General features: G+C 41.8%; 1 protein-coding gene and 1 long non-coding RNA gene across 3 annotated transcripts in view; one reads left to right on the top strand and one right to left on the bottom strand.

Annotated features, from left to right (window-relative positions):
- Positions 1–2,696: 2,696 nt before the first annotated feature.
- DLL1 (delta like canonical Notch ligand 1) lies at positions 2,697–10,776 on the top strand. The gene is made up of 11 exons (XM_063917693.1): positions 2,697–3,388; positions 3,699–4,007; positions 5,229–5,289; positions 5,681–5,938; positions 6,952–7,012; positions 7,308–7,438; positions 7,549–7,718; positions 7,998–8,214; positions 9,209–9,995; positions 10,103–10,214; positions 10,689–10,776. The coding sequence occupies exons 1-11, from the start codon at positions 3,335–3,337 to the stop codon at positions 10,692–10,694; spliced, it is 2,166 nt and encodes a 721-aa protein (XP_063773763.1). The 5' UTR covers positions 2,697–3,334; the 3' UTR covers positions 10,695–10,776.
- The window catches only part of LOC134910070 (uncharacterized), a 47,044-nt gene continuing 31,459 nt past the window's right edge, over positions 8,082–23,666 (bottom strand). Inside the window, exons 2-5 of one of the 2 annotated variants that reach the window (XR_010176104.1) lie at positions 17,884–17,960; positions 10,673–10,847; positions 9,156–10,262; positions 8,082–8,167 (exon numbers count right to left, since the gene is read on the bottom strand). This is a non-coding gene — a long non-coding RNA (uncharacterized LOC134910070). The remainder of the gene's footprint in view (positions 8,168–9,155; positions 10,263–10,672; positions 10,848–17,883; positions 17,961–23,666) is intronic. The other variant, XR_010176105.1, reaches the window with a different exon arrangement.

Here is a 23,666-nt window from a genome sequence, read left to right as displayed (position 1 = left end):
AAACAGAGGCTTTCTGCTTGATTTCACCAATACAGAATCGCGTGGCATAAATTAAGCTGCCCATGAATAAGTGCACTGGGAAGGATTCTGATGGATTTTATGCTGCCATTCACATACGCTTTGCAGAAGTAATCGAAGAATCTGTGTCACGTCAATGTAACAAATGCCTTATACTGGGGGGTTGTTAAGAATTTGTGGTTACTCATTTCCCCCTTTTCTTAAACAACTTTAAGCCCGTGCACGTGTAACTTTCCATCAATATTTGCTGAACGTATTTTCCCCTCACAGTATTGAAGGTGATATTGCAGACACTGAAATGATTTACTTGTTGGAGTGCACGTTTAGCTGTGCCCCTGTCTCTGTGTGTCACTTAACCACATGGGATGACTTAACAAAGCAGGACTTGTTTTCAGGAGGCAATGATAGATTGGTCCTCCATTCTTAGCGCCTTATGTAATGCAGCCATTCTCCTTACAGAATACAGTTGTGTGGGGTTAGCTCCTTACTGCAGCTCACCTTGTGCTGTTGGGTGTCATATGATTTCATGAAGAAAGACTTAGTAGTCATATTACTTTCATTACAGATTAGGATACTGCTGACAAAATCTGCAGGTGTCAGGACACCATAACACATCCACATACTGTACATGTCTTCACTGTTTGTATAGCAAAGTAGTTTCATGATCAGTGGCCACTGACTCCTAGCATCAATTAGCATAACTTGTAAACCTACAGATATAATGGGTCCTTGTATTTCTCCCCAATTGCACTGAAAGATAATCTGTGGAAATGACATCTGCAGCAATGAAAGTCAATGTGTACCAGGCAAAGGACGTTACAGCTATATAAACTGATTTAGTACAACCTACATCTAGTGAATTTCTTGTGGATGAAACAGTGTGTTACAATTAAAGTGACATAACAAGCAGCCAGAGTACACCTTGCATACCAATGAGCCCTCTCCCTGCTCATGCAGCCTGGAAGCGTCACCAATCCTCAAATATGCACAAGCTCCATACAATTTATCGGACTGGTTCAAAAGTTAACCCCTTGAAGTCCCCGAACCGACTGCAACCACCCTCCTGACAGCAGCAGGGTTTATTCAGTTCTAACTGAATCATTAAATTTGTGATCACTACAACAGCTCTGCTGTCTGATGGATATGAAATGTACAGAAAGGTGACGGTTGGTTCAATGGAAAAGTCTTTATTTCCTCTCTCCTATTATCTGACTGGGAAGGATTTCTTTTTTTATAACAAAAATATGTGCACATTGTTGCAGAGGCTCCATCTTGCGCCAAGGGGAGCTCTTTCTCCCCATTGTATTGTGCTGGAGAGCAGGTGCTGGCGGCATTACCATACAGCTGAGAGCACAAAGGACCAACTCATTCATCCCCTGCACAATAACAAACTGCCTTAATGACAGCCACGCGAGCGACACACACCAAACTCACTTCTGTTCCACAGACTCTGCGATAGAGAGGAGGAAAGAGAGGGGTGCCGGGAGGCCAGTATGGAGGACTATGGGGGTGATACCAGAAAGCAATTACATCTAGGTAGAACATGCAAGAAGTACCTGGAAACCTGTGTTTTACTTCATCTTGATAAATAATAGTGTACTAAGTTGAAGGGCTGTAAACGTAGAGTCTAATAGGCAGGAAAATGGCTTTTTAATACCACTATATCATTTTTTTTGCACTTGTATAATCAGACAAAAATGTATGCAAAAAAAAATAATGAAAATAAATAAATACAAGACACTAACAGTAATACTATAAAAATGTTGCCATTAGTGTTAGTTTTGTGCCTCCTATGATGCCGACTTTCTCATTTTGCAGTCATGGGTGTCACCAAGTGCTGGTTCTGCTGAAGCATATTGGTGGAAGTAGCCATCACTTTATTCCAAGGCAGGGTGACAGGTGCGCAGCGTGGAACTGGTTAAGAAATCCGATCCCCTGGCTTCACATGTTGCTCCTGTACCTTGCTGACTGCTGGTGGTTCAAGAGTGAAGAGTACATTTGATAAGTGTTGTTATATCCAATCCAGGCTTCCCACCCCTTTTCCCACAAACACAGGAAACCCTCAGAAGCTGACATCACCCAGTGGGTAACGCTTTGTTTAAAGAGGGCAAGATCTGAATTTTAGAATGTAATTATACATCTCCGAATAAAGAATTGTTTGGTTCCAGAAGTGTGTTGCTTTTTTTTTTTTTTTATGGCTGTGAGGTGATAAGGGGGGCTATGGGGTAGGGGGCCATTCATTCACAGGGGGAGAACGAGATAGGGGTGTTTGCAATATGATCATAGTTTTGAAAGAAGGGCGAACCTTTTAGTTTAATAAACTTTCTGCATACATTTTAACCGATAGAGTTGTACTGCTTTGTAGTCTTAATATAGGTAAACTTTTTTCAATTAAATAAACATTATTACAAAAATGCAAAAAAATAAAATAAAAATGTCAGGAATGTAAATGTGTGTTTTGTGTTTCTGTTATGCACAGATCGTGGGGGAAAGGAAGGGAGGGTGCTAGAGGAGGGAGGATTGCACATTTTACAGCTCACTGACCATTTGGCAATCCATTGAGAGGAGGGTTCTGAAAAGTGGCTCCTTTGTGACATCTCTGGAGAGATTGGGGGTCTGTTCATTTGCATCTCATTAGCTATGCAGGCAGGAGGCTCCATATAAAGAGGCAGGCGGCCAGCTAGACTCAGATACTCCCTGCCTCACACGCCGAGAGCTGAGCTGCGGATTGCAGGAGGAGGACAGCGACAAGGGGACGCTTATTTTGTACGTAACCTCTCTGTATCTCAACAACGCAAGTTTATTTACACATTCATCTTGGATTCCTAAAAGGACTATTTTGGGAGGAGAAAAGAGCAAAGCTCTAGTACACATTAAACACCGCTGCCTTGTGCATTTCTACTGGCTCAGGACATCAACAAGTCAATACCGGCAGAAACAAGTCATCTTGCAACTGGGATTATAGCCTGGACTGGGAAACTGTATATAATACAGTAACGCTTTAAAAACTCACATTTGTTCCTATTTATTTGGATTTTTGGCTATTTACTATGGAGCTGGAGATTTAGGGACATTGAATGTGAACTGAAAGCTGATGTTTAGAATTTCAATCCTTACCTAGCATCAGTCTCCACCTTTTTGCCATTGAGTAGTCTGTCACTCAATGCAAGGGCGTATCTAGCGGAGAAAAGAAGAGTTGTGTGTGTGTAGCAGTGTCGCTGGGACCAGCCACACACACCCGGGCTGCCTGCTACGGTCTCCGGGCTGATCCTACCTTGTTCCGCACAGAGCAGCACTGCAAGGCCACTCAGCCATCATGGGACCACAGTCCACCCTCAGTATCCTCTTCGTGTCTGCGCTCCTGTGCCAGGTAAGGGGCGACCCCCCCCCCCTCCCCTCCCATATGAGTTGTTCGGCACTTTGGGTAAAACAGACTATTATAGATGCATGTGTGTGTGTGTGTGTGTGTGTGTGTGTGTGAGTGCAGTGATGAGATCCTATTATACTTACATTCATATGTATGAGTAGAATTCCCCACTAAGGAGAATGCACAGTCGCTGCGACATTTGTCTGGATGTCCTATAAAAGCTCAGTCGCTGCGACATTTGCCTGTATGTCGTTGTGAATGCATGTCAGAATTATGTATAGATTGATGCATGTGGCATTTATTGGCCTCACAGGTCTCTTGCTCCGGACTTTTTGAGCTAAAGCTACAGGAGTTTGTCAACAAGAAGGGTCCTATGGGGAACATGAACTGCTGTCGCAGTGGGATGTCTGGCTCCCAAGGGCTACAACAATGCGAGTGCAAGACCTTCTTCAGGATCTGTCTGAAGCACTACCAGAGCAGCGTGTCCCCGGAGCCTCCGTGTACATATGGCAGCGCCATCACCCCTGTGCTGGGCTCCAACTCGTTCAGTGTGCCCGACAGCAGCAGCTCGGATCCAAGCTTCACCAACCCTATCAGATTCGCCTTTGGATTCACCTGGCCTGTGAGTGACCGATCCTTCTCTTTAATCCACAATCTGTTTATGCTAAAATGCAATCGCTAATAATAATAATAATAATAATAATAATAAGCCACAGTATTTTTACCACTCTGTTGCATTAACACAATGAATCCTTTATCTTTACGTAGCTGAAATGATAGGTAGCAGAATCGCATGTTCAGATGATCCCTAGATAACAGTGAAGGGACAGACACTGATGGCTCTTATGTTCAGTAGTTGTTGATAACACAAACAGTGGCCATAGGGTGTTTTAAAGGGTGTGGCAATTCCGTCCACAGTATTCAGATAAAGTAAATGATAAATACTGTCTACAGGGTGGGGTTGGATTACAGAAGGTGAAATAAACCCCGTGTTGAAAGCAGCAGAGCCTCTCAGATAAAAGACGGGTAGCCTGGGGGAAGATTTATTTTTAGGGTTTACATCTGTCTGTATATCCTAAGGGGTTATTTAATAGGCAAAGCTCAAAGAGATGTCACTGAAAGACCGAGATTTGTATATTAAAGGCAGAAGGGAGATGCTCATATAAAAGTGTTATTTGTCGTAGACTAGTCCTTTATTTTTCCAAAAGGAACAAGTGTTATGGTGTTGGAAATGCCACTATCCTGCTCTCCTCCTCTTGTCTTTGGAGCTGGTTGTATAATTGTCAGCACAGCGTGAAATTCCCAAAAGGATTCATTTTACAGCCATCCTCAATGTGTGAAACTGGGTAAATTAAGCGTGAAGATGGATGACAACAGCCAGCTAGGCCTCCTGATCACTGCTTTTCTAGCCTTCCCATCAAGCATTTAAGTTGTTAAATAGAGAAAAAAAAGAGAGGGGTATTCTCAACTCTCATGGCAATAAAAAAAATTGGGAACCATCGTGAAACCAAAAGTAATTGTGCTCTACAATGTGAGCAGGAAAGGGTTAAGCTGTTGTGGGTCTTTGCGGTGGACTGGTACTTAAGGGGTTACAATAACTGAATAATAAAACAAACAAACATAAAAATCATACCAGGAAATAACTATTAAAAAAAGTCCACCCATTTAAAGTGAAAACATGTAGCTAGCCAACACAATTCTTTGAGCCTCGCCTATCGAGTGGGGGTCGGCAACATTCCCGGTTATCTTAGTTTCATGGATATTTTTGAAAACTAATATTTTCTTGTTCTTCTTTTATTGCTGCTATGTCATCAACATTAAATTGTTTTTCTTTTTGCCATAGGGTACCTTTTCCCTTATCATTGAAGCACTGCACACTGATTCACCAGATGATCTAAGTACAGGTAAGAAACAGAGTTGAGGTGGAAACATTCTATCCCTGATCCTGACTCTGCTTATATTCAGCCGTCAGTGGTAGTAAAGTGATAATGTGACACTTACATCTGTGGTTACACCTGTAAAAATGTTGTAAGTGACAGTGCGGTTACCATCGTAATAGTGGTTTGGCCTTCAGCTGGATTCAGTTTATAATGTTTAGTTACCATATACTTAGACCCTAATATATAAATGCTGGAATTATCCACAGATATCCAGACATTATTTATGCTCTACATATGCAATAAATCATGAATCATTATATACATATTATTGATGTTATGTGTTAATAGTATAGTAACAAGTAGACAGCTGGTTTGTGTGCAATGATTATAATGAATGCTCTATATCCTTTGACAGAGAACCCTGACCGCCTGATTAGCCGCCTGGCCACCCAGCGACACCTGACTGTGGGTGAAGAGTGGTCCCAGGATTTGCACAGCAGTGGCCGAACTGAGCTCAAGTACTCATACCGCTTTGTGTGCGACGAGCACTACTATGGAGAAGGATGCTCAGACTACTGCCGTCCCAGGGATGATACATTTGGACACTTCTCCTGTGGTGAGAAAGGAGAGAAAGTCTGCAACCCTGGATGGAAAGGACAGTACTGCACTGAATGTAAGTAATAAGTATGGAAACAAGGGCTTGTCTAAGAGATTTATGATGTTTACACCAATGGTTGATTTGTCGCCAATTTCAAGTTAAGAGCTTATAAAACCTATGCACATTATCATTACAAATATAATCCGTATCATTTTAAATCAAATCTGCAAGAACATACCACTGAATTGTATGTTCACTTAATTGACATAATGTTGCCATAAATCAACAAACTTGTTTTTTAAATTGTATTTGTTCCCTTACACAAGACATTTGGTACATAAAAGCTTCTCATTAATCATGTTGATTAGCTCTTTTTTATTCTGTCCGATGGGGGTGTTCAACTCTGTTTTGTGCATCCAGTATAGTTGTGTAAAATGTGCACTGCCTGCTTAACGAGCTTGTCTTAAGCAAGTCCCCCTTCCCCCACAGTTCTTTGTGAGGCTGGTGCCCCTCTTTCTGCTGAGAACTTTGGACCATTTATTTAAATGATAATAATAATGAAAAGTTTTCAGAAAAAATCACACGCGTGCCGTAGATTACATCTTTCCAGTGATTGGCCAGAGATGGAGCACCCCTGCCTGTGATTGGCTAGAGGCAGTGGGGTATTGTTGCAGAAGGGCAGCTGCTGGGAGAGAATAGACAATAGAGCAGCTGTCCTGTACTGGCACCCTGCACACCAGCTGTCCACTCTTATCTGCACACACTCGCTGGGATATTAAGGGGTGGAACCATGTGTGTATAGAAGGGAAAAAAAAAAAGACTTCTGACCCTCACTTGGAAGAAAAGTGTGTGTGTAAAGGGGGAGGGTAGATGGTGACTGTGAGACCTCTTTTGTCTGCGTATAGCTGAATTAAGGAGAATGGTTGTTTGCAAGTGACCAGCAAAGTACCTATTTACCAAGCAATAATCAGTAATCTAACAGACTGCAGAGATTGTCACTTTTTGCAGAGTGTGCGCGCGGAAGACACACTTGTTAGTAGTGATATAGCAGAATACATTACTTATGTCTCCCAACTTTTACCCCACAGCAATCTGTCTTCCTGGATGTGACGAACACCATGGTTATTGTGAAAAACCCGGGGAGTGCAAGTAAGTTCACTGCATTCTGTTAATGTTCAGCTGAATTAGAAAATGTTTTGCATGCACACACATAGTTAACCCAAATGACAAGCTCATATATATATACATACATGATTAACTAACCATATAGTCTACATCTAAAGTCTTGTATATAACACATAGCAGGCGGTATCATTTCCAGAATTTTCCTTTCATTTCCTCTCATATTCTTAGGTAGACCCATTTTCAGTGCACTGTCTCATAGAATGCTCTTGTTGTGCGCTTGGTAACAAGAAGGTAACCAGTTTCATTTTCTTCCGACCAGATGCCGTGTAGGCTGGCAAGGCCGCTACTGTGATGAATGCATCCGATACCCAGGCTGCCTCCATGGCACTTGCCAGCAGCCTTGGCAGTGCAACTGCCAAGAAGGATGGGGAGGTCTGTTTTGTAATCAAGGTGAGTTTTAAAGATAAACATAGATCTGCATTAATGAAATACATAAAATTAATCTTAGCTAGTAGGAACTATATTTCCTAATGGAGAACTTATGTATTTTCTCTCTACAGATCTTAATTACTGCACCCACCATAAGCCATGCAAGAATGGAGCCACCTGTACCAACACTGGCCAGGGAAGCTACACTTGCTCATGCCGTCCAGGCTACACCGGGTCCAACTGTGAGATTGAGATCAATGAGTGTGATACTAACCCTTGCAAGAATGGAGGAAGCTGCACTGTAAGTGTGCCATGCTGGTTACTGCTATGCTAACATTCATTTCTAACCACAGCTTCTGAAAGTGTCGTGTAACCAAATGAGTAAATAATAGATTGAGAGAGACATTAATCCATAGAGTCTGCATTATTACAGTGAGCATTTATACTCTATATCTTTACCAAACCAGAAGAGCCAGAGGAGTGGAAGGCACCTTTATTGGTGGATAGTCTAGATATTAAATATGTGCTTCAGTCCTTTTATGTGGCATATGTTCTCATCTTGATCCTTTTACTTTGGCAGGATCTGGAAAATAGCTACTTATGTTCATGCCCACCAGGGTTCTATGGTAAAAATTGTGAGCTCAGTGCCATGACTTGTGCTGATGGACCATGCTTCAATGGAGGCAGATGCTCTGATAACCCAGATGGTGGATACAGCTGCCTTTGCCCAGCTGCATATTCTGGTTTCAACTGTGAAAAGAAAATTGATTACTGCAGCTCCAATCCCTGTGCCAATGGTAAGTTCATATAGTTAACTAATATTTTGCCTGATGCAGAGCTTGGCACAATTGTGCCCACAATCACAAGTGCAAACTGTGTTCAATAAAATAGCCACACTTCTGTTCATATGCACACCTGCATATTAAGCACAATTAGCATATGTGAATGGTTTATGTCAGGCATGCGTCACATTCACTTCCACTGAAGTTTTAACAGTTTTCGTGCATGTTAAATATGCATTAATTACTAGCCTTTTATAACATTTAAAAAGCTCTCTAATTTACCAACTGTGTGTATAAAAAAGTCTACTTGCTGGTTTGTGGACAAAAAAAATCAGCAAGTGCAGAGAAGATATCACATATGAGCATCACAATTAGGAGCAATTCCTTAGACCTAGTGACGGTCATCTTTATTATTGTGTATTTGCACCTGACCATGATTCCCACAAATGATTTGGCTTTCACAGGTGTATATGCATCTCTGTGCCAGTCTGTATGTGTCCGCAATTGCTTATTAATTTACCCCCTTCCTTCCCTATCTCGCCTGTCCTTGCATGTGTGTGCATAATACCAGAATCACGCATATCTGCATAGGTGCATATGCATGCAACCAGTTTCTGGGTATGCACAGGGCAGTTTTACTTAATTAATGCTACACAAACTGGCGTAGGTATCACTCTCCATCTGCCCCATAATGTTTAGCAAGTCATTTACATTACTAGTCATAGTGCTTATATTGTTACTCAGACACAAATAAAGGCAGAATCAATTGAAACAACGTATGCCATGCCTGCATTTGGTAAAACTTATTTTTATAAATACTTTGTTAAATGCAGGATATATTGTAGAGGACAATTCAGCATGAAATTTGCATCCATTTACAATCATCACATTACAAAAAATAAATGTTATTCATAATGTAAATTTTATAGTGGTTGGCAGAAACATTTATATTTTACCTATATCAAACCTCAAGTTGCATTCTCTAATCGGCTGCTTGATTGTGTAACAGGAGCTCGCTGCGAAGACCTTGGAAATTCCTATATATGTCAGTGTCAAGATGGCTTCTCTGGAAGGCACTGTGATGACAACCTGGATGACTGTTCTTCCTTTCCCTGCCAGAATGGTGGCACATGCCAGGATGGGATTAATGACTATTTATGCACCTGTCCTCCTGGGTACACCGGGAAGAATTGCAGCATGCCTGTCAGCAAATGTGAGCACAATCCATGCCACAATGGGGCAACATGTCATGAGAGAAACAACCGTTATGTCTGCGAATGTGCTCGTGGCTATGGTGGACTTAATTGCCAGTTCTTATTGCCTGAACAACCCAGTATTGTGGATTCCACTGGTAAATACGTAGAAAAACAAGGAGGACAGTTTCCATGGATTGCAGTGTGTGCTGGGATTATCCTGGTGTTTTTGCTGCTGTTAGGTTGTGCTGCAGTAGTTGTCTATGTACGACTCAAGGTGCAGAAGAAACGACACATGCCTATTCCTGCACATGGTGAGACCAAGACCATGAATAATCTTTCCAACTGCCATCGTGAAAAGGACATTTCTGTAAGCATCATAGGCACCAGTCAGATTAAAAACACAAATAAGAAAGTGGACTTCCTAAGTGAAAGCAATAATGATAAAAATGGCTACAAGCCCAGATACCCAACCGTGGATTACAATTTAGTCCACGAGATGAAGAATGAGGACACTTCAAAGGAGGAACGTAGGAAATGTGAGGCCAAGTGCAGCACCAATGACTCAGATTCAGAAGACATGCACTCATCACATTTAAAAAGGTGAATGTCTTGACATCTCTACTTTGTGCAAAGTTTTTAATGGTTTATTTTCCTCTCTTATTTGTTTTAAGTACTGAAATGATATGCCTTTTATTTGTTACCCACAGTGATTCTTCAGAAAGAAGAAGACCAGACTCAAACTACTCAACTAAAGACACAAAATATCAGTCTGTATATGTCATATCAGATGAGAAAGATGAATGCATCATAGCAACTGAGGTCAGTATTATTGTTGTACTTTGGATTTGGGTATTGGTGATCTTGAACCTAAACACAGAAAATACTATATTAGTTCATGATGTACTACCAAAGGCATGCAAACATGCATGAGTACATAACCTACAAGAAAGTCTCCAGTAACTTGAATTTGCTTGAAATATAGGCGTTACCAAATGTTAGTCAGTGGATTTGCATTGTATTATGTACAGATGTTACAATGTACACCTTATGGACAGCTTTTAGTATTATGTTTATAAATAAAAATATTGTTAATTGGCCCATATATTTATCTGTTTTATATAATGTTATAAAAAGCAATTAAGTAGTTATAATAATATATTGATAATACCCTACTTCAACCAGTAATATGTCATATACATTATACAGCTTCAAATGAATAATCATGACAATAACAACCAATATTAGACAAACTAGAGTTTTGCCAATATGTAACTAACCTCTAATTTCCTACAGGTGTAATACGGAAGCTGTACAATACATTCTTGTCAAATATGCAGAGGTGACGCCCACATGAATGCTGCTGATAATAGAGGAGAGGGACATCCCTTTGTCGACTGCTGCTGAGACACTAAATTCAGGCTGAGCTGGTTCTCTACTGAAATTAGCAAATGACTGCAAAACAAAATGGACACCCCAAGCTAGTTTCCGTGTCCGCATACAAACTCTTGCACTGCTGTTCCCGTTCTTCTCCATTGCACTATGGACAGTTGCTTTTTTTTTTTTAAATAATTATTATAAATATATATAAATATATATTTAATTAATGGACTACAACATTCTTCAGAAGATGAGTGCACTGCCTGAGGTGTCTATTTTTAATTCCTATGAGCCACTCCGTTGCTAAACTACAGACACTGCCTTCCTTAGTCATTTTTATAGTAAAAGGTGTTTTGAACTAGGACAAAAAATGTGCGTTATTTTTTGAACTTGTAAAACTATTTTTACGATATTTGTAAAGCTCGAGTATTTGTGATGTTCATTTTTATAATTTAAAGTTTGGTAAATATGTAAAAAGGCACTTCAGGTCTATGTGACTATATTTTTTGTATATATATGTATTTATGGAATATTGTGCAAATGGTATTTGATTTTTTTCTACAGTTTTTAATGTTAATGAAGGAATTCATTTTTAAACTATTTTTTCAAAATAAACACTATGAATGATAACATTTGAAGTTCATAATTACTGTTATGGGTGATATACTAATGTTTAACAGTTTGTTTTAGAAAGCTCTAATATTCTAATCTGTTATCAGTATCATCATTGCTTGTGCAATAGTAGTCTTAGTTATCAACCTTGTATTAGCATTGTGTTCTATCAGCAACAGATGTTTATTTATTATGCTATAAAGTAAATGACACCAGTTACAGTAGCATTTGCCCCGGATCACTGTGATAAGTACACATCACAAAGAGCCAATCAGTTCCTTAATTATATACAAATAGCAATTTATTATCACTCGCAAACCTAAACACAGACAATGATAATAAGATCACTACTTAGGAAATGTTGTTGTGCAAACATGCTTGTTTTTTTATTTACACTAGCAAGTCTGGTGTCATTTAATCTAGAGCAAAGTTCCATGTTGAGAAAAATGCAGCTGGTTGCTGCTATGCTAGCATTATGGTAAGTATTGTTGATTGTTTGCTATTTAATATGAACCCCATTAAAGTATCTTTGTCATATAAACTAAATAGCAAATGCCACTTTGAGAAACTACACAAGTTGTTGCAGTGTATTGCTAAAATACATTATTATGAATATACAGTAATTTATTTCAGTTATATCAGCAGTTAAGTAAAACAAATAACAAAAATACAGTTAATTTTGACAGTGTATAGTTACAATAAACACATGTCAAAGTAATCCCCACTGATCTGCCAGTCTTTTCAAATGTATGCAATACATAATTTATCAGTTTTTGTTTCTGAGAATATCACTAATGGTGATGCTTTGAAATTAAATTGTTTTCAATGGGAAATATAATTGGAAAATATTCCCTATTGACGAAGTTTCTATACACTTTATTGAAATCATTAGTCACTAATGATAAGGTGGATGTATGGTTACTGCAGCAGAAGAGTACACACCAAAATATACACAATGGGCCTAATTCAGACCTGATCGTAGATGTGCTAAATTTAGCACATCTACCATCAGGCACACTGACATGTGGGGGGACACCTAGCACAGGGCTAGCCTGCCCCGCATGTCAGACTCTACCCCGCCGCACAAGTACAAAAGCATCGCACAGCGATGTTTTCTTTCATCATGAAAAGAGAAACCTTATTAAACAAAAAAAAGTAAGCATACTAACATTTTATTTTATTAAATATAAAAAAACTACTGTGTGCATATTGCAAGTAATAATGCAACCCATACGTTGGTGGAAAAAGTTTTATTATAACCAAATGCTTTACTCCCTGAAGATGTTGTAACATAGAAAGCATCATCCTCAGTTATTTCTGGTATCCGGTCTCTAGGTCAACCACCATTGGTCGACAGTAACTAGGTAGACATTGTTTCTAGGTTAACAAGGTCTCTAGGTCGACATGTTCTAGGTCGACAGGTCAAAACGCCGACATGAGTTTTTCACAATTTTTGTTTCAACTTATTCATACTTAACGATCCACGTGGACTACGATTGGGAATAGTAACCCATGCGCAGCATGCGAGAGGACACAGTGCACTAATTGGGGTTCCCAGTCACTTTACGGAGAAAACGACACCAATTATTTTAAAAAAAACCCCTCATGTCGACCTTTTGACCTGTCAACTTAGAACATGTCGACCTAGAAACCCTTTCGACCTAGAATCCCTGTCGACCTAGTTACTGTCGACCACTACTGGTTGACCTAGACACTGTCGACCTAAGTGTGGTCAACCCTCCATACCACACCCGTTATTTCTAACAGTAGCTCTCTAGCTTATCTGAAAATCAGCTGGTGATGTTTTCTTAAAATGGACATACACCTTGCCCCACAAAAAGTGTATTCTCTGGTTGCACTTGTTTCCATGTCTGTCCATCCTGTAAAATTTTCAAGGAACTAACACCAACACCACTAACAACTAACACTAACACTAACACCAGCAGAAAACTGTATTTCTAAGGCTGGTTCCTGATAATGGTACAGTCTCAAAGAAGGGATCCCACCATGCTGCTTCTAATGGGCAATAGATATGTGTACAGTAAATGTCAAGTGATTTTTCCTTTTAACTTATTCTGATGTAGTTTATTAGTTTCTTATGTCAAGTTTGATGGAATAGAATATGTTATTGAGCCTTAGGAGGTATTCACACCACCTCTGGCAAGGTGACCCTTTGTATATCTTCTTGGTCATATTGTTTGCAATTGTCACTGCAACCATGCAGGGCAGCCACATTCCTGTAGGTACTTCTACACAATGATACAATGGTAAGTTTCAGGTGTTTGTAATTCCTCATTATAATAAGTACCTGACTTCCTACACATTTAAGTATAGGTTGAGAAAAGAGACTCTCTATATGCTATCAATTAATAAGGATAATACCATGTTCCTATTGTTTGTACCCAGCGCCGGTTCTTGCCCTTGTGGCGCCCTGGGCAAAAATAGGGGCGTGGCTTCATATGGGGGCGGGGTCAGTTACGCCCCCATTTGTGCCCCCTGTAGCGCAGCTGGAAGAAAAATAAAAAATAAATAAAAGTATACTTACAATCCCCGCTCCTGATTCCAGACCTCCTCCTCCGCCGGCGCCGCTCTTCTCCTGTCCTCGGATGGTTGTGTCTGTCCTCGGATCTATGGGAGAGACGTCATTACGTCTCTCCCTTAGCACAGCATAGACACTAGAGGTCAATTATGACCCCTAGTGTCTGTGCCACTATGCTGTGCGGTGCGCGATGACGTCATCGTGCACCGCACAGCAAAGGTCCTCTCCATGAAGAGAAACTAGACGCGTAGCGTCTAGTTTCCCTTCATGGAGCGGACCTTTGCTGTGCGGTGCGCGATGATGTCATCGCGCACCGCACAGCACAGGTCCTCTCCATGAAGGGAAACTAGACGCATAGCGTCTGGTTCCCTTCAAAGCGGGGGACCAGCGGCGGGCACAGCGGGGGCCACAGTGGCGGATCTTGCCATGGTGGGCGCCCTCCGGATGGCGCCTGCGCCCTCCGGAAAGGCGGCGCCCCGGGCAAAAGTACTGCTTGCCCGTGGCAAGATCAGCTACTGTTTGTACCAAAATCAAAAGTGATAAAACTTAAGCTGGGCACACATATGGCAATATTGCTGGGATATTGGTAATGAGCCTAGTGTCACTGCTTGTGTGGTCTTAAAATGCGTGTGATCCTGGATAATAATACCATCCAAGTTGGACAACTATTGGGCATGTTGGTAAGCAGGTCGGCAGTTGACTGCTATTGGCCAATGTGAGCAGTTATCTACCAAATGCATAAACAGCTCCTTATGTTACCAACATTAGAGAATGAAGCAGCAGTTCAAACATCAATGGCTTCCAGTTCCGGTCTGTGTAAATGTCTGTTCCTGGAGGGGGCACTAGTGGGTCAGTGGTGGTAAAATGGATGAAACGAGGAGGCCGCAGCAAGTTCCTGCGCATGTGCGCAATGATGTTTATTAAAGACACACAGCAATATAATGATAACTGGAACGGGAATATCAAATACAGAAGATTCACAGCGTGGAAGCTGACATTGGTTTTTAGTACAGTCACAAAGAATGAGCTGATCTGGAAACCAGCAGTAGTTAGAGAACAGTAATGACCGGCCTGGGAGCCGATGGCAAACAATCGATGGTCGGTCTGGGAGCCGATGTGAAACAGAGTCTATATCCAGAGGAGAAATAATGTCACAGAGGATCGGCCTGGAAACTGATGGGAGAACGTGATGGAACAACACAGGCAATCGGTAACTTGTGGTATTCTGTCTGGAAACCGTTAGCAACTTGCAACAGGTACACAGAGTCAGTTAAATATGCACAGAGTCCACAGGGCCAAGCAAGGCTATAGCAGGAGACAGTTGGTAGTTTTAAGTGCTGGCTGCAACAGCACAATGCTAAATGCAGAATAACTACACATAGGTGAATATGGAAAGGCAGCACCTGGAGAGAGTCGCTTACTGCAGGTAAGGTGGTAGCAGACTGTGGAAGAAGCTGTAGCAAACTGTGGAAGGATCTGTAGCAAGGCTGGATGGCTGGATCTTGTAGTTCCACGGAGAAGCTGAACTGGAAAATCTTGGGAGAGCGAAGACTGGAGCCAGGAGACACTGTACACTGGATGTGACGCGTTGTTCAAGGCAATGAGACTGAGCCAATGTTCTGGATTTATACCCCCTGGTCAGCAGGCATTGGATGCTTGAATCATGTGTGCAGACACAGTGCAGGGTTGGGTGTAACAGGTCAGCTGACCACAAGTGTCCTGGCGGCACCCATGCTGCACAGATGGTGGGTACACACTAGATAGACTTCAGGGGTACACAATGACAATGGGTACCACGCCCGCGAACAGAGCATTCATGCAGCCGCAAACTGGGGCCGTGACCTCGGAGGCCTGCACACCAGCGCGCTGGTAAGTGAGATGCCACTGAACGCCGATTCCTGACACTTATACTTATACTTATATTTAGACTGAAACAGAAACTTACATTGTGTTTACTTTGTCCCTTTAAATAAAAATATAAAATTGCAGCTAAATCATTACTTCCTAAATTATTACTTCCAAAACTGAAACAAGTTTCTGCTGAACTTTTTGCGCTGTATGGCTGTATGAATATCTATGTGTTCAATAACCATTCTGTAAACCTTCTGTATTGTCATAATGTAGAAGCTGCATGATCAATGGCCTAGCAATAGACCCCATCAGTGTCGGACTGGGGCATGAAGGGCCCTCCGGGGCAATGCAGTGATAGGGGCCCATACTTAAGGGTGTCGCCAGCCTACAAAGGGGGTGTGGCCAGCCTTCACAGAGGCTTGAAATACACAATATTCTAGTGCAGTGTAATGCAACATATCTACCATGTATAATACAAGTGCACAGTCTGGAACCTGATCCCTAGAGGAAGAAGTGGGCACTCAGGCAGTGGGGCCTACCGATGGTTTCCCTGGTACCCCTGTGGGCCAGCCTGACCCTGGTACCCGTGGTGGCTTGGGCGCGCCGGCACTGACTGGTTGACTGACGCTCCCTTCAGCATGCACTCCCACACACAAAGAATTCACCCACAGCAGCCGCAGTGACTCAGAGCCCCCTTAATTAGTTTTCAGCACTAGCCTGCATCCTCTTCATGGGCTGCTGAAGACACACCCTTAGATCCTCACAGCGAGGATTCTCATTGGTGGTCAGCAGAGACTACCAAGTTGCTTATTTACATACCCCGGCCTGCTTAGCTGCCACTGGATTACTTTAATAGCTGGCACCTCCTCCTTCTGACACTGGACCTGGCTTCCACGGGCTACACAGCAGAGATATGGACCAGCATGCGGGAGAAGCAAGAAACTTGTAAAACATTTTTTGGCAGGGGGCACAAAGGTTATTGTTACACAACTGTACATGACATACTTTATGTCGGAACAGGCTGCCTGCATTAACATTAGTTACTGTGTTCTCTGCATTTTGAAGGCATATGCTCTTGTGCCTGCATCTCCCACAGGAACTGGGCTGCCAATGAGATTCCCCGGTAATGTTATCAGTGAGTGTTTCTCTGCTGAAAAGAGAGAGGAAGCAAAGGGCTCTTATTGCTAGGGTAGTCTCCCAAAATACTAAAATGGTTCAGCATAAGTTAACATGCTGTATCAGGAGATACATATCACTGACAGATAAGTATATTTTTCTCCAGTATTTACACAAAAGAGAAAAAAAATCCAGATCTAATATAAAATGTTTAATATCTAATATATTATGATATGCTTCCTATTGAAAATTCCAGGTATGCTTTAATTTTGAATAGAATTGGCTTGTTTCTCACAGTGGCATTCCAAGGATTGAAAGGAGTGATATGTTATTCAGCCTTTAAATATTAAGTATATTGAAACTTTTTTATACACTTCTGAAGATACTATCGGATCAGTGGTGACACACAAAGTAACCTTTACTCTTCAAGTGATATCAATTTGCTAACTACTGCAGCTACATTCCGCTAATTATGGATATACAGTGTGTGATTGTAATATTTTAATTTACAGATCTAATGTCAGACACCAAAACTTCCTTTAGATCTGTGATTTTATGATGTGTTACTTTTTTTTCTTCTTTATTGTATTACAGTAGGTCCAAGTGGACTGAAACACGTAAAATAGTATTATTTGGCAATTACTATGTGGTTTTTGATATATTGAATGCCTTACAGTAAAACATACATAAATGTGTTCTAGATAGATTTCACTGCCTATATGTGATCAAACACTAAAAATCATTTGGAACCCTTATAGTAGCGCATCATATTCATTTAATAAATTGTATTTTGGGGAAAACTAATGTTACTATACATTATATACTCACTGCTTCTTTCCTCAAACATTTAGACTACCAGCACTTGGCAAGAATATTGCATTTATCTTTCTGAAACTCAGAATTGGCACAGTCACAACTGGTAAATGAGTAATGAATAAAAACAGTATCTATTACAGAGACACATACAATTCAAAAACAAACAAACACACGAACCATACTATTATGCCTGTGAACATTCCAAGACTGCTTCTTTCTGACAGCTGCTGTGGGTGAAGTTACACTGCTAGAATCTGAAAGAAAGGTAGTGCAGAGTCCTAGTACAATCAACATTTGGGGAAGGGAATATATATATAAAATGAAATAAAGATAATTAATGCTAAACTCTATATTTGTATTGTATTTGTAATTATATCAAGAGTGGGAGCACTATCTAATAATACACACTGTTAAAACAAATGAAAAAATATTGTATTCAATGTGCCATTTTGTTGAGGAAATCAATGAAGGATAATTAATTATATAGAAGTAATATACAATACAATATGTCTCCCTAGTTTTGATATCCAGAGAAGCTCTGTCATAATCACTAGACTGGGCATTTGACAATCATGTAGGTACATAGAAACAAAGAATTTGATGGCAGATAAAGACCACTTGGCCCATCTAGTCAGCCCCAAACACATGTACACACACACACACACACACACACACACACACACACACACACACACACACACACACACACACACACACACACACACACACACACACACACAATTGAAATTGAACACAAGACCTCAGTGCTTGATCTTGAGATCCTGAATGGTTTCAAAATGTATCTTTAAACAAAATAATCAAATTGTGACATAATCAGGACAGTGAGGATAGACTTGACAATGTTTGAAGAAAGCATCCCTTTTACCCATATTCCACTCAAACAGTCCTAAAAAACACCTTACTTTATTTCAGCACTCCCAGTATTGCTTGTTGTTTCCTCTTCAGTAGAACTAATCAGTTTTAGAACAGCGTAGGCTACAACATTGCATCTAATGGATGGAGAAAACTAACCCCCTCAAAGCTGCAGTACTCACATTCTCTCTCACTGTATAAGGATTTTGTGATGGAGGCCCAGATTTATCAAGCTTTGCAGAGTGATAAATAGCACGGTGATAAAATACCAACCAATCAGCTCCTGTTATTTTTCAAACACAGCCTGTAACATGACAGTTAGGAGCTGGTTGGTTGGTACTTTAACACTGTGCAATTAATCACTATCCAAGTATTGATAAATCAGGGGTGGTATTCCTGTGACCGGCGGTCAGGAGACCGACGGTCACATGACTTCCACCAACATCCCGCCGCCTCACTATCCCGACGGTCGGCATGCCGACCAACAGGGACTATTTCCACTCGTGGGTGTCCACGACAGCGAGCCTGCAAGGGGCTTGATGCACTCGCCCCCCCCACCAGGATCCCGGTGTCGGTATGCTGCCGGGATCCCAGCATCGGTATACTGACTGCCGGTCTCCTCACCGTCGGTTAGCCATACCACACCCATAAATCTGGGCCTGAGTCATTTCCTCTACTTGAATTAATCTTTCAAAAAACTGCAATGAATCTGATTCATGTGTTCACCTAATAGCAGACACACTCACTTACAGGTAATCTCATGTACATTTGATTCTTTGAAAACTGGTGAATAATATCTTAAAAAAACAATAATTAAAAAATAATAAAGATTTTGAGAATTTAAGTTTAAACAGAACAGAAGTTGCTCAAATCAATCTATTGGCCCATCACAGGTGCATGTAAGGGAAGGTATAACCTAGATCAGCGGTCGCCAAACCGTCACTCAGGAGTGATGGGTAGCTCGGCACCACTTTTTAAGCAGCTCACGGCAGCGGCGGTGGGGTTGCGTATTAATATGGTGCCGGTCGACAGCCAATCAGAGCTCACCCGGCGGCTCCTGATTGGCTGGCAATCCACACCATATTTCAAATGGCCTTGCAACACGCGGCAGGAGACATCAGCCAGTGCCGAGACTAATCACGCGCTGTGCTAGTGACTATTTCCACTCGTGGAAATATGGTGTGGATTGCCAGCCAATCAGGATCCGGTACTACTTTAGATGTAGCAGGAGACTAATCACGCGCTGTGCTAGTGCTGGGCTCTCCTCTCCTCATCTCCTCCCCTCAGACACAACGGCGGCTGCGGATGGGAATAATTGTGAGCACTACTGTTGTATCTGTCACTAATTGGGGGAATTACATGTATCTGGCACTGCTGATGGGCATTATTTGTGTATCTGGCACTGCTGATGGGCATTATTTGTGTATCTGGCACTGCTGTGGGGTATTATTTGTGTATCTGGCACTGCTGGCGGGCATTATTTGTGTATCTGGCACTGCTGGGGGGTATTTTTTGTGTATTTGGCACTGCTGTGGGGCATTATTTGTGTATCTGGCACTGCTGGGGGGCATTATTTGCGCATCTGGCACAGCTGGGGGGGGGGCATTATTTGTGTAACTGGCACTGCTGGGGAGCATTATTTGTGTATCTTGCACTGCTGGGGGGGGGGCATTATTTGTGTATCTGGCACTGCTGGGGGGCATTATTTGTGTATCTGACACTGCTGGGGGGGGGCATTATTTGTGTATCTGGCACTGCTGGGGGCATTATTTGTGTATCTGACACTGCTGGGGGGTATTATCTGTGTATCTGGCACCGCTGGGGGCATTATTTGTGTATCTGGCACTGCTGGGGGGCATAACTTGTGTATCTGGCACTACTGGGGGCATTACTTGTGTATCTGGCACTGCTAGGGGGCATTATTTGTGTATCTGGCACTACGCAGGGGGGCATTATTTGTGTATCTGGCACAGATGGGGGGCATAACTTGTGTATCTGGCACTACGCAGGGGGGCATTACTGTTGTGAGGCCACGCCCACTCTTGTGAGACCGCACTCACATTTAACAGGAATGCGCATGCATTGGGGGGAGAGGGTAGCTCTTCCAGAGGTTTTATTTTCTGAAAGTAGCTCGCCCCCCGATTAAGCAGACCACTGATCTAGATAATCATAATAGGCCAGCAAAAGAGACAAACATCCTACATGATCATAGTAATGTAGAGATCTCTAAATCAATTTATGAAGTTATTACATATAATAGTGTCCATTTTAGAGCGTACAAATTAAGCGTACCATGTACAGCTACATAGCATGGTACAAAGGGGACTTATTATTATACTTTATTTATATGGCACTACAAGGGTTCCGCAGTATCTAACAAAGTACATAAATGAGCACACAAGAAAAAAGTTACTTATATATTACAAGATCAACACATGTCAAAAAGAAACAGTGCTGATTGGAGATAAAGGTATAATTGTTAGAGATGAGTGGGTTCGGTTCTCAGAGAACCGAACCCAACCGTACTTCATGTCACGAGCCCGGATCCGAGTCAGGCTTGGGTATTCCCAGGCAAAACGTCATAATTTCCCTGTCGGATTCTCGCAGGGTTTGGATTCCATATAAACAGTGCTGCTGTATAAGTACAGTCCAGTGGTGCTGTGTTATGCTGCATCAGTCCAGTGGTGGTGTCTGGTGCTGCATCAGTCCAGTCACAGTGGTAGTGTTCTCTACTGCCATATGCCCAATGCTGCTGTATAAATCCAGTCCAGTGGTGCTGTGTTGTGCTGCATCAGTCCAGTGGTGGTGTGTTGTGCTGCATCAGTCCAGTCACAGTGATGGTGTCCTCTGCTGCCATATGTCCAGTGCTGCTGTATAAGTCCAGTCCATTGCAGTGGTGCTGCATCAGTCCAGTGGTAGTGTCCCTGTGCTACCGGCCTGCCGTATATGTCCAGTGGTACTGCTGTATAAGTCCAGTGATCCTGCCGTGTATGTCCATTGATACTGCTGTATATGTCCAGCGGTACTGCCGTATAAATCCAGTGATCCTGCCGTATAATGCCAGTGATCCTGCCGTATAATTCCAGTGATCCTGCCATATAAATCCAGTGATACTGCTGTATAATTCCAGTGATCCTGCCGTATAATTGCAGTGATCCTGACATATAATTCCAGTGGTACTGGAGTGTAAATCCAGTCCAGTGATCCTGATGTATAATTCCAGTGATCCTGCCATATAATTACAGTGATCCTGCCATATAAATCCAGTGATCCTGCTGTAAAAGTCCAGTGATCCTGCCGTATAATTCCAGTGGTAATGGCGTATAAGTCCAGTCCAGTAATACTGCCGTATATGTCCAGTGATACTGCCGTATATGTCCATTGATACTGCGTATATGTCCAGCGGTACTGCCGTATAATTCCAGTGATCCTGCCGTATAATTACAGTTATCTTGCCATATAATTCCAGTTATCCTGCCGTATAATTCCAGTGGTACTGGCGTATAAGTCCAGTCCAGTGATACTGCCATATATGTCCAGTGATACTGCCGTATATGTCCATTGATACTGCCGTATATGTCCAGTGGTACTGCCGTATATATCCAGCGGTACTGTCGTATAATTCCAGTGATCCTTCCATACAATTACAGTGATCCTGCCTTATAAATCCAGTGATCCTGCCATATAAAATCCAGTGATCCTGCTGTATAATTACAGTGGTACTGGCGTATAAATCCAGTCCAGTGATACTGCCGTATAAATCCAGTGATAATGCCATATAAGTCCAGTGATCCTGCTGTATAATTCCAGTGATCCTGCCGTATAATTCCAGTGGTGCTGGCGTATAAATCCAGTGATCATGCCGTATAATTCCAGTGATCCTTCCATACAATTACAGTGATCCTGCCTTATAAATCCAGTGATCCTGCCATATAAATCCAGTGATCCTGCCATATAATTACAGTGGTACTGGTGTATAAGTCCAGTCCAGTGATACTGCCGTATAAATCCAGTGATCCTGCCGTATAAGTCCAGTGATCCTGCTGTATAATTACAGTGATCCTGCCATATAATTCCAGTGGTACTGGCATATAAATCCAGTGATCATGCCGTATAATTCCAGTGATCCTGCTGTATACTTCCAGTGGTACTGTCTTATAAGTCCAGTGATCCTGCCTTAAAATTCCAGTGGTACTGGTATATAATTCCAGTTCAGTGGTACTGGCGTATAACTCCAGTGGTACTGGCATATAAATCCAGTGATCCTGCCATATAATTCCAGTGATCCTGCCGTATAATTCCAGTGATCCTGCCGTATAATTCCAGTGGTACTGCCGTATAATTCCAGTGATCCTGCCGTATAATTCCAGTGATCCTGCAGTATAATTCCAGTGGTACTGCCGTATAACTCCAGTGATCCTGCCGTATAATTCCAGTGGTACTGCTGTATAATTCCAGTGATCCTGCCGTATAATTCCAGTGATCCTGACGTATAATTCCAGTGATCCTGATGTATAATTCCAGTGGTACTGGAGTATAAATCCAGTCCAGTGGTACTGCCGTATAAATCCAGTGATACTGCCGTATGATTCCAGTGATCCTGCCGAATAATTCCAGTGATCCTGCCGTATAATTCAAGTGGTACTGGCGTATAAGTCCAGTGATCCTGCCATATAATTCCAGTGGAACTGGTGTATAAATCCAGTCCAGTGATACTGCCGTATATATGTCCAGTGGTACTGCCGTATGAGTCCAGTGGTACTGGCGTAAAAGTCCAGTGATCCTGCCATATAATTTCATATAAATCCATAGAATTCCGTATAAATCCAGTCCAATGGTGCTGCCATATAAGTTCAGTGGTGCTGTCCTGTGCTGTATATTGTTTACTCCAAATAAAGGGGTTATTAATATTTAATCCAAATAATTTTCACAGGGTTTGCTCTGTGTGGTGTAGAGTTACGCTCTCCTGTGCCGCATAATGTTATATAACTCCAGAAAAATAATGGTGAACAAAAATTTGGAGGATGAAATAGGGAAAGATCAAGAACCACTTCCTCCTTGTGCTGAAGCTGCTGCCACTAGTCATG

The sequence above is a fragment of the Pseudophryne corroboree genome, chromosome 4, assembly GCF_028390025.1.
Source record: "Pseudophryne corroboree isolate aPseCor3 chromosome 4, aPseCor3.hap2, whole genome shotgun sequence".
NCBI lineage: Eukaryota > Metazoa > Chordata > Amphibia > Anura > Myobatrachidae > Pseudophryne > Pseudophryne corroboree.
Note: the sequence above shows the minus strand (reverse complement) of the source record. Positions and strands in the feature narration are given on the sequence as shown.